A 14,915-nucleotide genomic window follows, 5' to 3' on the forward strand; every position below is an offset into this window, starting at 1 on the left:
AAACAAAATAAAGATTTAGGAATATATGAATATATCTATTTTTAAATTCACAATATCACTTTTTATAAAGATAAAGAGGAAAATTTTATACTTATGTCCTTTACTCCTTGCTTAAGATATAATATTAAAAATAAAAAAATTAAAATACATTTGGTGTATGCATGCTATTCTTTTTTTTATTATCTGAAAAGAAATGTGTATTTTTATTTGCACTTTTTCAAAAATTATTAATTATATGCCACATTACAAATTGCCCTATTAATATTCAGCGAGTTTTTGAGAGACCGTCTCTTTAAGAGATATTTCAAGCCCAGCCCATTAAAAATTAATGTTTATTTATGGTATTCTTAATACTTATTTATCATAATGTCTAATTTCAATATCTTAAATGTATATTTACATCATTCTTAATGCCTATTTATAGTATTTTTAAAAAACATATAATGAGTCTGCCTAATTAGAGATTGTCTCTCAAAGAGACCGTCTCACGCAAGAATTTGCGATCAATATTGGATGTCCCCTCTCCCTTTTTCTGATTAACCTTGATGGGTTTGTTTTAATACTATTAACATATTTGGTCTTTATATCAACTAGTTTGGTCCTTTATTCTTTATTTTGGACAATGATCCAATAACGTACAAATAACAAAAACAAATAGAGAAAAAAAAAAAGTGAGTTGAGATTATGGTAATGCTTCATCATTCTAAAAATAGCATAATTATGACGATTAATGAAAAAGAAGTAGCCAAAAAAAAAAAAAAAAAAATTGGTGTTATGAAAATCCAAATAAATCTTGTATTTTTTTTTTTAGAAATCGGAGTGTTGAGTTGACCAATCTATTGGACAAAATCCAAACACAAATTTGTATAATTGAATTTATATGACAAAGGGGGAAACACGTGCATCCCTACTCCCTAGTTTGTGACAAAAAATAACTTGGGAAACATAAGGAAAAATGAAAATTAATTTTTATCTTTTCTAAATTTGAAATTTTTTCTCGATTTTATAAATCCTAAATTTTTCTACTGTTTTTAAAAAAATAAAAACCCTACTCATATAATTCAATTCTTTATTATTTAAGTTATTATATCATAATTTAAACATCATAATATATTCTAATCAAGGCTGTGTCAAATTCTATTCTAAACTTATATATGTAATTTATTTTAATTTGTATTTAACTTATTTTTTATAAGTTAAATATTTGTTCGTTTATAATATCAAATTAATATAATTCTATAATATGATTGATTTTTAGTTGTTTTCGATCCTGACTTATATTAAAAATAAAAAATAATATAGTGAAAATATGTATTAAAATAAATCCAATAAAAATCCATTTAGTTATGTTTTTTTACACATTTGTAAAAATTAAAAAATAAAATTAATTTATAAATAATTTTTACTATTCAAGTGTAGTTATTTAAAAAAGCATTGGAGTATATGCATGTAAGAGATTTAAGAAAACATAAAGAAGAAGATGATGAAATGATCATTTGACTTGTTCTTTTTCCTAAACAATGCAAAAGCGAATGTGTGTGTAAACACTTCAAAATCATTTAATTCTACAAGAATAAAAAGTAGTTGACAACTATAATTTAGAAAAAAAAAAAAAAAAAAAAGGGAATAGTATTTGGCTCCAAAGAATACGTTACGTTGTTCCTCTTCCTCCCCCAACAAGTCATCAACCACCTATGCATAAAAGTAGTTCCTTTAGGCGAGTTTCTAATTTATGCATGATATAATAATTTTTTTAGAGGATATGCATGAGATAATTAAATGTAGCATAATTTGCAATTTTTTTTTATTGAGTGTGGACTAGAGACTTCTTTTTGTATGCAGTGATAATACACCAAAAATACAAATAAAGGAAAAATAAATTAATTTTTTCTGTATGTAGCTATAATTAAACTTCTGTTAAAATGGTGTAAGAGAAAATCGTCGACCACTCGACTAGATCATGATTCTCAAATGTAGTATATTTTTTTGAGATTGATTTTAATAATTAAATAATGATATATTAAACTTAATCTTTAGACTAAATCATGATTCTTAAATATAGCATAATCAAAATCCTGTTTAAAATAAATTAATTCTTTCAGATCGATTTTAAAATCGAGTATTGTGTGCACATAAATTTTATATAATTTAAATTCATTTTAATGTCGAATTTGATCATAAGGTCGGATCCCACGCCCGCACGTGAGGGTACTAAAATTTTGTAAAAAATCTATTGTTTATAGGATTTGAAGCTAAGACCCTTTGTGTTGAAGCATTTATGGGACACTCAAGACCAGTTAAGCTACACACTCTATGTGTAATTTTTGTCTTTTATTATTCTAATTAATTAGTAATTTGGAAAGTTAATATCCCGATATGAAAATTTGTCAAAAGAGATTATAAAATATTTTTTTAGGGTTAAATTCAAAACATTAATTTTTAACATATATATATATATATATATATATATATATATATATATATATATATATATATATATGATTTTTTGAAAATTTCTGATTGATTTTTTTTTTTATGATTGTGCTATCACTGAATTTGAGTCTTAAATTCGTTGCTATAAATATCAAATTGTTGAGTATGTTTAGAATACCGCTAGTTGGGGAGAAAGTAATATCTTTATTGATGAATCCAATATGACCGTTGGTGGGCACATTGACAAAAGAAGTGAGATGAGGTTAGACTTTAGATGAAGAGCGACTTAACAATGTCAATTGTGAAGTGTGTCAATTTCAAGTCATCACTTCTATAAAAGAAAAGGCAAAATTACTCATTACTACATTTAATTGAAAATGATGTATAGCTTTCACACATCATCCATTTCTTGATGGAATTGGATGCTCTATTTATTAGTCAAGTGCATGAATATAGTCTATAATTTATAGTCCATTTTACTTTGAAATTTGTATCATTTAATTTCCTAGAAATTTCTTGGAAAGTGATGTAAATGACTAAATTATTCAAATTGTTGTTTTTTTAATTAAGTTAAGCTAATTTGAACTTCAAAGAAATAACAAAATACAACTAGAAATGTGAAAGTAAAAATTATGAATAAATTTAGTTGAAAATGAAATGTGAAAGTAAAAATTATGAATAAATTTAGTTGAAAATGAATTGATAATAAATAAATAAGCCATAAGCCCAGAGGTCAAAAACATCATTTCAATTTAATTGGCCAAAATAAAAAGTGTTTGGTAAATATTAAAAATTATTTCAAAAATATTTTATTACTATTACTTATGATTTTAAGTAGAGGTGTACATAAGAGTTAAGGAACAGTGTATTGAATAGTACAAACAATTACGTGTTTTATTTATTTTTTCGTTCAAGTTGTGACATTGTCTTTCTTTTATTCGTTGAATCAACGAATAAAAAATTTTGACTTTTTTGACCAATTTCTTTGTTCGCGGTTAGTAATAGCAAACAAATACACAATCTCAGCTTTGACATAAAGATATTTATTTTGAAAATTAACATTTCTCCACACTTATTTTAGAATTTATTTTTCAAAATAAATTTAAATTTTTTCAAATTTCCCGAGAAGTTTTAAATGAAAATTTGTGTAACCTCACAATCAAGGCTCAAAAGCCCACCATGTTCAGAATGTTGGGCCTTTATCTTTTGCAGGCCATGAAAATACAAATTATTCGCTCTTTTTCAACCCATTTTAGAAGTTTGACCTTTGGCGCCTTAATTATAGGCCCATAGGCCACGATGTATTTTTGATCATGTAGGTTCATGTATGCTGTCAAACCGAAAATAACTGGACCGAAATTTATCATCATCATAATTATCCCAAGTCCCGTTCAAAGCAGGATCTGGGGAGGGTGGGAAAGAAGGCTGATCAACATTCTCTTCACGATGAAGTCGCGATCAAAGGGAACCCTTCAACTCAAATATCGTAAACCGAAAATCATCTAACCTGAAATTTGCTAAAACCCAACAGTTTTAACTTGTCTAATTTAAGAATATACAACTAATTCAAGAAAATTGATATTATTGAGAGACGATACCATTGCTATTTACATTTCTTTTTACTCAACCATTCTAAAGCACACTCCAATCAATTCAAATCATACAACTACAACATTGAAGTCGAATCATCGGTAAAAGAGTTTCTTATAAAAACATAGATTTTGAAAAAGAAATATGTAATCAACCTCGAATCAAAAGCAAGCCAATAGCAATGACGATAAGTGTGGATGGAACTCCAAATTTAAGGTGTCTCCAAAACGTGAGATTGTAGGCTAGATGAGGGGAATGTCGAGCCTGTTCGCACACAATTAAGTTGGCTGCCGATCCAAGGAGCGTCAAGTTTCCAGCCACCGTGCTGACCCAAGCTAAGATCAACCATGCTTTTCTCTCTTCCGATGGTGAACTTGCTGCTGCAGATGCAGCTACTTGTCCTCCCAACAACAATACTATAAAAAACATAAATGATCATGAAAAAACCAACCCATAAGTTCTAATAAGTTAAGATATATGCTATGTTACTCGGATTCATACCCCAATTATCACAGTTCATAAATACATGTTTAAGTGTCCAACTTGACTATTTTGTAAAAATTCCGAAGATTTTGAACGAATTTGAATCGACTAAGTGACCTTCACCTACCCATGTCCAACTGTCAAAGATCTGACAAAGGTATTTGAGATAAAGTGAAGAGACTAATCAACTAATTATAACCGTTACTCAAAATTTGACTCACAACCCCAAAAGGTCGAGGCGTCAAGTTTGGATATGGGGTAATAAGTTCAGAATCAAGCTAAAAGATAAAAATTCTCTCAAAATAATCTAATTGTAAAGCAATTTGGTTCATCGCAATATACTCTCCCACTAGTTGAAGATTTTGGTTATTTGAAAACCTTCACCCTTTTGTGTGCATAAGGGTCCTAATTCTCATACTATATTTTTTCTCCCAATCACTTTAAACCCTTTTCGCTCACTTTAAGCACTTTTTCTCACAACTTGTCACTATAATATATATAGACAATATAGTATATACTTCTACCCAACTTGCAAAAGAATCAATCTATTCCAACTACTTCTCTAGTTCTCAACCTTTTCAACACTTTTTTCTTAATAAAAGTCTTATTGTCCACTTTCATTTTATAGTATTCTATCATCTACATCCTACTTGCTAATAGATCGTCATTTACCCTTACTACTTGTCACTCGTCAAGGTATAGGGTGGACTGAACACTCATCTTTGCATGTGCACTGGATTTTGGCCGTCATTTTTGTGTGCTAATATTATAAAATTTAATATTAATAAGATTTTCAATCAAATGACCCAGGCAATGGCCTAGGCAGGCCCGAGCCTGAAATCCTGAAGTCAGGGAGGAACATTGATCAAGGCCGGAGGGAATTTATAAATGAAAATTTGTCAAGCTTTCAGCACTACGTAAGTTGTACTGATCCTGATCAGTTTCATCAATGGCAGTGCACCATAAACTGAGATGGATGCTAGACTTATGTTTAACGACCGAATAAATTTCACATAATGAAATGGAAATACGAAACAAGCAAGTCGAATCCACACCAGTTGGAACGTTTGATACCAAGTTGGAAAGGACGAGAATGACAAGCGAGAGCATTGCCATTCCACCAACATGATCAACACGCGAATACGGTTTCATGATCTCCCATAGTTTGCTAGGGATGCCAGTCCTATTGAATCCATCAACAGTGATGAACATTCCACAGAAGAATATCAAAATTGAATACGAGACCTGCGAAAGAACATGAAAACCGATCAGCGTTGGAAAAATTACCTACATGTGATCCCACATCGAATAATTTGAGAGAGAATGACTAACATATACGCTTGATGGGCTACTCCTCCTATTACCAATTGGTTTTAGGATAGAACCTCATCAGACTCATGTGCAGCCAACTCTCCTCTTATACAGGTCTTATTATGTACAAACCCGTTAACAAATTTACCGATTAGTTACAATTTAACTTCACAATCAAACAAGGAATTCATATTAAGGGACTATTACCTTCGCTAATGAAGGTCGAGCATCCTTGAAATCGAGAACTATAAGAGCTAAAGCAGCAGTAATCGCAGTCCATGACATATTCAAACCAAAGACTAGAGCAATTAGCATGCCCATAGTAATAAGATAAACACATATCTTCCAATTTATATGCTTCCACTTTTCACTAACTTCCTTTCCAGCTAAGAATAGTTTCAATTGTGTAGTAAACTCTTTTTTTCCGGTCTCAAATCGCTCAGGAATTCTCGTTTCTTCCTTCTGAAAAGGCTCGTCTAGATAGATCACCAAATGTTTTGTTGTATCTAATCTTTCGGAAGACTCAAGAGACTCGGTTTCTTCCTTCTGCTGAAAGTTAAAAGATTCGTCTAAATCTACCACATCTTTAGACGTATCTATTATTCTCGAAGACTCTAAACTATTGATTTCAATATTCACAGAATTGAGGCCATTACTTGGAGTCTTGACAGGATGTGAATGTGCTCCTTCTGAAGCGACAGATTCCGCATTCTTGGGAGTTTGTAAAATCTTCCAAAATGCGGCTATTATGATCAAAGTGTTAACAAAAACACCAACGAGCACAGCTGGGAGAAGACCCAATAAGAACTTTCCAAATGGGATCTTACTCTGGACAGCTATAACTAGATTTTGCGGGTTCCCAATGGGTGTTACCGAAGATCCAATATTCGCGCTAGAAGCAAGAGCGAGTAAAAACGGATGCGGAGGAAGATTGTGTTGCCTGGCAACATTTAAGACAAACTCAGTTAAGACGACACAAGTAGTATCATTTGTGAAGAAAGCACTAGAAAGCGCAGATATTAGGCAAATTCGGAATATCAAATCCTTGGCTCCTCTACTTTTCCATGCAAGCAACTTACCTAAGTATTTGAACAAATCGGCTCTTTCTAGATAAATGGTAACTACCATTGTTCCGAAAAGAAGGCCAAGTATCGGAAGATCAATTGCATCATATGCTTGCTGTGGGGAAATGACACCGAATATCACCATGAGCGTAGCTCCTAGGAGTGATCCGGCGCCACTTCCAATGGGTAAAAAACGGACAGCAGGGAAAACGACTAATACCCAAAAGACCGTAAATGCAATCGATCCTAAAACTACATTGATTGTTGGAGCCAAGGCCATTTTTAGTACCTTTACAGATCCAACAAAATCTCGGTCTTTCTGTTATGCTCAAACGTTTTAAGGCGTGCATTAAGGTTCGGCTTCACAGTCACTTATATAGCCTGGAAGTATAAAACAAATGCACATATTAAGCACAATGGTTTGACATCCAACTCAGACAACCATAAAAGTGCATATAAGAAAGCATTATCACCATGGCCCATGAGGTGCAAAAACAGTCATACTCAAACAAACAACAAATATATTGTCATATCTGCTTTTTGGGATTGTCCGGACCAAATTGTCACATATTATATGCTAAAAATGCTAATCAAGTTAGATATTTTTTGAAAGGTCACTCTACCTAAATAGAATGAAGTGAGAACAAGAGACTATCAATACATATAAGGACTTGGAGAAATCCTGGTAGTAAATCCTTAATTACGAGGGATAGGCATAGTGCTTAAGAATCATGAGCTAGCCTAGTGGTTGAAGACTTTTCTGTTCAATTCTCACCGCCTGTATAGGAAGGTTTAATTTCCCCAGACTTATCTGTCGAGGATTCTCCCACCTTAACCCAACTGCATATAGTGAAAAGAAGGCCACATTGTTAATGTTTTTAAATTTATCGAATCTATATTGCCTGCATCATAAAGGCATAAAAAAAGCAATGTTTTACACCACATCAAGGGATATTTCATGGTTATAGCTGATATTCGGTACTACAACCACACCTCCATTAATGCATTACATTACTTCAATCGCAATCATTACCGCAATTCTGCACTATAATCATAAATATACTCCTTAAAACCCAATTTGCAAAAAACTGCAATTCTCATCACTACCCATATGCCCATATCAAACAATTCAATTTTTATGACAATAAACAATGAATGAAACTATGGAAGTAAGGATTCCCACCAAATCTTATCTGCAACAAAGCAGCCACAAAATAAAATTCCTCAGAATATTCAAACTTTTTAGTATGTTACTTTTATCAAGGTGCTCATAAGTCATATCAAAGATAAGTATTTAAAGGGCATAACATAAAGAACAATTTCAACTGCATTTCATCACATTTCACTTGGACAATAAAAACTAAAAAGGGTTCTAAATTTTAGATGGGTTTGAAAAAATTCATAGTTCTTTACATTCATGAAATGACACATTTTAAATCTATAATAAGTCTATACCCCCTAATAAACAAGCACTTAACATGATAAATTACTGCTGAAATTAAGAAAATGGAGGAGAATAACTGAATAAGAATTTGGGGATTCATACTGAAGAATTTTTCTTCAATTTTCAATAGATTCAGTCTTCGAAGCTCGATTTCTTCCTCGGGAAATTATTCTTGCAAAAACCCACCTCCATTTCCCGGTTAAAATTTCTGTCTCTCCTCCAAATGTAAGATGGGTGATCATGAAATTTGTGTAGGAATTGAGTGAGCCGTGGCGGTAACTCGGTATCAGTGATTTCATAGTGATAGATGAAGAAGAGAGATTGCAATCATGGAGTAGCCATGGAGTTTCTCTTGTGCATTTTTTCCATGGAAGTATGGAATATGCTATATTGCTATGTAGTCCTCCTTTTCATTTTAATTTGTTTATGTTTTCTATATTTCTACTTATAGTTATTTTTATAATTCTTATTCATACAATTTAATAGATCGTTCCTACCAATTACTTAGTACTTTATTAACTATTGTTGTTGTAACCTGTTAGAGGCGAAGGGAATATTTGGCTATTCGCAATGAGTAATTACTAGTGACGTGTTAAATGCATTTTTTTATTACAACAGATACACAGGTCAAGAAATTGTAAAATGCATATTCGTTATTGAAATGATAGCCTCAAAGAGGTTTAACAATGAAAAACAAAATGAAAATTAAAGCAAAAGATGAACACAAGTGTTATGAGGTATCTTATATGAAGTATCTTGGATACCTCCCCTTAAATGTAATTTATTAGATTGAATTCAACAATTATAATGTAATAAATCTCCCTTTATCTTGAGAATAACTCTTTCAAGATCACAATACTAATTCTATGAAGAACATTTTTAACTCTCAACAATATGTGTTTGTAGTGCCTTGTTCTTATGAATGATGTTCCCTTTTATAGATGAAGGAAAGCATCTTTCATAGAACCACACTCAATGCACCATCAAAGTACAATTACATCACCAATTAATCATAGCAATTAGTATGACAATATACAACTCAATAAACATAGTAATTAATCAAGAAATACTATGCTCTACCAAGTCATACCGTAGCTAAAACGTCCCACAAGGAATCCTAGGCAAAGTGCTCGAACGAGCATCCCATGTGCTCGAATGAGCACTTAGTTTAGAACCCACATGCACAATGTGCCTTGAACGAGCACACCTCTCCAGCCCACTTTTGACTTAGTTTTCAAGTTGTCTTGTTCAAGCAACCTTCATACCATGCCTTGCCTTGTTCAAGGTATGGTTCCCACCTTCAGTGAAGCCTCATTTGTTTCTCGTTAAACACCTAATCAATCATACCAAACCTTAATCCAACACAATTCGACACATTTTCACCATCCTCCTCTAATGTACATGATAAAGCATGCTCGATAATATGATTAAAGTTAACGTCATTTATATGAATATTGGCATTTATTTTAACAATTATTGTGACCAAAATCACATTTTTGCTATATGACAAGGAGATCGGTTTAAGTTCAAACAAAGTTTTGATCATTTATAAGAAGATTATTTATTTGAGTTTACTCAATTTTAAATGTGAATAATTCCAAATGATAGTATTTACTATTTAGTTTTGACTTGTTTTATTGAGGTGCTTAATTGAGGTACTTAAATATGTAGTCGATTTATTTGAACATTCTCTACATTATTATTATTATATAGAATTTATAAGAGAGGAGAGATTTTGAATATATTTTTTTTTATAGGATAGTCTGAGAAAAATGGAAGGACTAAGTGAGAAAATCGATCCTAATTTCCAAGACATTGTCTATGAAAAGTGGTATCTACTCTAACTAAGACAAGATCCGATGCTCAAAATTTTGAATAATTCTTGATTAGAGAATCGAATATAATTATAAGGAAAAAAAACCAATCAAAAGTACACTACATGTCCATTAGATTAGAAGTGCTTGGACGTGACGTGACACCATAGCTCAACCAAAACGATATCGATAAATAATAATATTATTTTATTAATATTCCAAAGAAATTGAATACGTGATAATTTACAAAACTATGAAACAACATCAAAGTTGGCTACACAAATCGAAAATCAACATAATAGATCATCGGTTCATTGCTATGCAAGATTTTACAGAACTAACAAAATGATACAATTCTTAGCAAAAAAGGTACTATACATGTATTCAACATGATCTTCTAAGAGCATAGAGCTCTAAGTCATGGATTCATGTTCTTTGAGTATATTTCTTCATTATGAATACTAAACTTGAAGAAATATGTTATCAACCTCTAATTAAAAGTAAGCCAATAGCAGTAACAATAAGTGTGGATGGAACTCCAAATTTAAGATGTCTCCAAAAGGTGAGGTTGTAGCCTAAATATGGTGAAAATCGAGCTTGTTCACAAACGATTAAGTTGGCAGCTGATCCGAGAAGTGATAAGTTTCCGGCCACAGTGCTAACCCAAGCTAGAATTAGCCACGCCTTTCTCTCTTTTGATGCGGATATTGCTGCTGCGGATGCAGCTACTTGTCCACCCAACAACAAAACTGTGAACAACATTTTGTGATTAATTCAACGCAACAATGTCAAAACCTTGATACTTTACGGAATGTGAACTTTAAGGCTATAAATGAGGTTAGACGGATCGAAAATCTATTAAGCAAAATCAAAGGTTAAATGTCTAATTTATGCAGTCTATCCTTGGGTGGCAACTAAAAGAAGTCACTCTTGGATTACTTGTGAATAGAGGTGTTTAACAGGGTGGATCGACCCAACGGGTCAAATTTCTTGTGTCATTAGCGTATCGGGTCAGTATCAGATCAGACCATTAACGGGCCTTGGTGTAAAGGGTTGGGCCGGATAATTATAGGAATTGGTTGCGAAAAAACTTTTATCACTTTTTTTTATATTTTTATATGATATTATTATATACATAGGTGGGTCAAACCAACGGGCCATAAAGTAGAATAAAAAACTATTATATGAACTTTTAAAAAAGGGTCAAAGTGGGTTGGGCTTAAACTTGCTTTGACTCGCCCCAGCCCGTTGAACACCTGTACTTGTGAACATCTTGTTAAAAATCGAGTTAGTTCAAGGTTGTTTCGACTTCGAAGCAAGTCGGTATATTAATGAGTTGAGTTTGATGAATGCGAAGATATGAACACATAGACAGGCAGAATCCATACCAGTAGGAACATTTGATACCAAGTTAGAGAGCACCAATATGACCAGTGCAAGGATTACTATCCCGACAACACGATCAACCTGTGAATACGGCCCCATAACGTCCCATAATTTGCCCGGAATGCCTGTCTTATTGAATCCATCGACAGTGATGAACATTCCACAGAAGAATATTAGAAGTGAATATGATACCTGCTTCATTAGATACACACAAAAACAAGGGTTATACAACACATTATACATCACAAAACTGCTGCAGTATGTTTGTTTGCTGATACTGATGCTCTGCAGTGTGCAGTGTGCAGTGTGCAGTGTGCAGCATGTCACAGTATCATATATCAGGATATTTGGTCTAGTTTTTCCGGTTTTCTTGGATCGGAGCCAAGGCCGGTGAATTTTCTACGGGCATCCACTAGGACAACGAACCTATGATGCTCTGCACTGTGCACTGTGCAGCATGTCACAGTATCAATATCAGAAAATTGGGTCTAGTTCAGCGGGTTTTTCTTGGATCGGAGAAATTTGGTCTAGTTCAGCGGGTTTTTCTTGGATAGGAGAAAAGGCCAGAGAATTCCCTACAGGCAAGTGGAAAAGCGAACTAATCAAACACTGAACACAAAGGTAACATAGAAAGTCTCAACCACTAGGCCAACCTATGATTCTCAGTTCAACGGGTTTTTCTTGGATCAGAGTGTAAGGCTGGAGAATTCCCTACATGCAAGGGGAACGGCGAACTAATCAAACCCTCGAGTCGACACAAGGGTAAAATGGAAAGTCTCACTCTCAACCAATAGGCCAACCTATGATTCTCGGTTCAACGGGTTTTTCTATTCAAGTATCTTGTATTGATTTACAAGTCAAGGACGGATATAAACAAAGATTCGGGTTATTACCTTTTCGAGTGAAGGGCGAGCATCCTTGAAATCGAGCACTATAAGAGCCAATGCAGCAGTCATTGCAGTCCATGACATATTCAAACCCATTAACAACGCGATTAACATGCCTATAGTGATAAGATACACACATACTTTCCAAACTACATGCTTCGACTTTTCATTCATTGCTTTCCTAACGAATAACATCAACTGTGTAATGAACCCGTCTCTTACACTTTCGGTTCTCTCAGCTTGCTGAAATTCCCCTGTTCTTCGAGAAGAATCCGCACTATGGATTTCGTTATCAGACACATTTAGACGGTTTCTTAAAGTCTCTACATGATCCGATACTCCATTTACACCCGGAAAAGTATGATTCCCATCCAATATCAAAGAACCAGAAGGAGATATATGTGACATTGTGGCGGGCGAAAATCTATGAGAAGTAAATTCATCTTGACCAACTGATTCTGAACACGAATCTTCCTCATCTTTTGAAGTCGATAACAACTTCCAAAACATGCCTATTATGATCAACGCGTTTACAAAAACACCCACAATCATAGCCGGGAGAATCCCTACTAAGAATTCCCCGAATGAAATCTTACTTAAGACCGCGATCACAAGATTTTGCGGGTTGCCAATTGGTGTTGCCGAGGATCCAATATTCGCGCTAGAAGCTAGTGCAAGTAAAAAGGGGTGAGGGGGCAAATTGTGTTGTCTAGCAATCTTTAATACAAACTCAGTTAAAACAACACAAGAAGTATCATTTGTGAAAAAGGCACTAGACACTGCAGAAATTATGCAGATTCTGAAAATCAAATCTTTAGCCCCTTTACTTTTCCAAGCAAGTAATTTACCTAAGTATTTGAACATATCAGCTCTTTCTAGGTACACACTAACTACCATTGTACCGAAAAGGAGACCGAGTATAGGAAGATCGATTGAGGCGTAGGCTTGATCGGGGGATATTACTCCGAATATGACCATAAGCATACCACCTAAGAGTGATCCTGCTGTTCTTCCAATGGGTAGGAAAGGGACAGCAGGAAAAACTGCTAATACCCAAAAGACTCCAAAGGCTATTGAGCCTAAAACAAGCTTAATTGTAGGTTCCATAGCCATTTTTTTACTAAATTTGTTGATCTTGTAAACCCTTTTTTGTCGGGTTAAGGCTAGTGAATCTCCTACAGACAACAGGGGGAGTGGAATCGATTCCTTTTCCCGAAGTGAAAAAGAAGGCCTTTATATACTAGGCCAACCTATGATTCTCGATGATCTAATAAACCATTGATCCTTCTCTTATGTACAAATATTCAAGGCATCTTGATTAGAACTTGTATGCACAGTTTTGAGATCCAATTACAGAACTAAACAGTAACATCCTGAAAATAACACATGTTGCTACACATTACACAAGTACTAAAGAGAAGTTTGTTAAATGCAACTTGAGACAGATATTTTAAAATACAGTTTATTTATCTCTTTAAATTTGCTATATAATATAACTATGACTTTGGCTATGTAGCAAATTCATAAGGAACAGAGTAGTCTAAAAAAATTAGTAGAAAGTGCAAAAACAATCATGTAGTTATAACCAACAAAATAGTTGCCAAATAAAAATCATGTATTGCTAACAATAATGATCAATATATTCCACAACAAAAAAGTAATCAAAATAGCCACATACATGAAGGATTTATTCCCGTCTTTTTGCCTGTAAGGAACTCTCCAACCTTAACTCGATTCACAAAAATCCTAGCTCAAATTTATTAAAAAAAAAAAAGGAAAGAAAGAAATACCCAGATGCAAAAATTCAATCTTGAATATAATCTTCCTTGAAACAATCAGCCATAAACTAGTAAAATATGAAGGTGATCACTATCAATAAAAATGGGTTATTTTATTTGGTATTATTTTATTTTATTGAAAAATAATTCCAAATTTTATATGGGTATTTAAAAAAATATACATTAAAAATACACTTTAATGTGATAGCTTAAGGTAGGAGAAGGACCATTAAGAGGAGACTGAGACGTTACATACATGTAAGCCACAAATTAAACCAGACAATTCAGGAATCGTTGAATGTTGAACACTGAATAAGTTAAGGAATTTAGGAATTATTTTATTTTTTACCAAAATTTGTATGTTTTTTAATTTATTTGTTGTATCCTGTGTTTTTAAAGGTTTGTATAGTTGCTTTCTGCCTTTGGAGTGTTGTCAAGTGCTGGTTAACTTACCACATTTGTGGATGTTTTTTGGTGTAGGTTTGAACTGCATGTACATCATGTCAGCTATTTTGCGTGGTTTTGGCACATAGACTAAAAAGTTAAAGTATCATTATATATATATATATACTTCCTCCGTTCTGATATTGTTGCTACATTTACATGAGTACGAGAATTAAAAAAAGTGATTGACCTACACTGTAGCTAATTGTTTACTTTATAGAGTATAGTATTTTTATTATTGTTAATTGAAAAAGAAAAAGGAAAAATAGGTTGTTAGATTA

The 14,915-nt window shown here is 33.1% G+C and overlaps 2 protein-coding genes across 5 annotated transcripts; both read right to left on the minus strand.

The window, feature by feature from the left end:
* Positions 1-3,979: 3,979 nt before the first annotated feature.
* Positions 3,980-8,727, minus strand: LOC130806773 (silicon efflux transporter LSI2-like). 2 transcript variants are annotated; one of them, XM_057671977.1, is made up of 4 exons: positions 8,428-8,727; positions 6,025-7,262; positions 5,562-5,751; positions 3,980-4,439 (listed from the first exon to the last, which is right to left on the minus strand). In XM_057671977.1, the coding sequence occupies exons 2-4, from the start codon at positions 7,159-7,161 to the stop codon at positions 4,174-4,176; spliced, it is 1,593 nt and encodes a 530-aa protein (XP_057527960.1). In that variant the 5' UTR covers positions 7,162-7,262; positions 8,428-8,727; the 3' UTR covers positions 3,980-4,173. The 2 variants fall into 2 exon arrangements, with proteins under 2 accessions (XP_057527960.1, XP_057527961.1); XM_057671978.1 differs by having other exon boundaries at positions 8,403-8,727.
* A 1,590-nt stretch (positions 8,728-10,317) lies between these two features.
* On the minus strand, positions 10,318-14,538 carry LOC130806588 (silicon efflux transporter LSI2-like). Of its 3 annotated transcripts, none has more exons than XM_057671724.1 (4): positions 14,203-14,471; positions 12,419-13,785; positions 11,528-11,717; positions 10,318-10,888 (listed from the first exon to the last, which is right to left on the minus strand). In XM_057671724.1, exons 2-4 carry the CDS (start codon positions 13,523-13,525, stop codon positions 10,623-10,625), a joined length of 1,563 nt encoding a protein of 520 aa, XP_057527707.1. In that variant the 5' UTR covers positions 13,526-13,785; positions 14,203-14,471; the 3' UTR covers positions 10,318-10,622. The 3 variants fall into 3 exon arrangements, with proteins under 3 accessions (XP_057527707.1, XP_057527706.1, XP_057527708.1); XM_057671723.1 differs by having other exon boundaries at positions 10,331-10,888; positions 14,091-14,382; XM_057671725.1 differs by having other exon boundaries at positions 10,344-10,888; positions 14,447-14,538.
* Positions 14,539-14,915: the final 377 nt, after the last annotated feature.

The sequence above is a fragment of the Amaranthus tricolor genome, chromosome 2 (assembly GCF_026212465.1).
Source record: "Amaranthus tricolor cultivar Red isolate AtriRed21 chromosome 2, ASM2621246v1, whole genome shotgun sequence".
Taxonomy (NCBI): Eukaryota; Viridiplantae; Streptophyta; class Magnoliopsida; order Caryophyllales; family Amaranthaceae; genus Amaranthus; species Amaranthus tricolor.

What these genes read in the sequence shown, in the direction of transcription:
- LOC130806773 (XM_057671977.1), bottom strand. Translation starts at nt 7,161, where the DNA reads ATGGCCTTGGCTCCAACAATCAATGTAGTTTTAGGATCGATTGCATTT. An exon ending in CTCGACCTTCATTAGCGAAG is followed by an intron (nt 5,752 to 6,024) that starts GTAATAGTCCCT and finishes GTTCTTTCGCAG; the next exon opens with GTCTCGTATTCAATTTTGAT. An exon ending in GGTATCAAACGTTCCAACTG is followed by an intron (nt 4,440 to 5,561) that starts GTGTGGATTCGA and finishes TGTTTTTTATAG; the next exon opens with TATTGTTGTTGGGAGGACAA.
- LOC130806588 (XM_057671724.1), bottom strand. Translation starts at nt 13,525, where the DNA reads ATGGCTATGGAACCTACAATTAAGCTTGTTTTAGGCTCAATAGCCTTT. An exon ending in CTCGCCCTTCACTCGAAAAG is followed by an intron (nt 11,718 to 12,418) that starts GTAATAACCCGA and finishes CTAATGAAGCAG; the next exon opens with GTATCATATTCACTTCTAAT. An exon ending in GGTATCAAATGTTCCTACTG is followed by an intron (nt 10,889 to 11,527) that starts GTATGGATTCTG and finishes TGTTGTTCACAG; the next exon opens with TTTTGTTGTTGGGTGGACAA.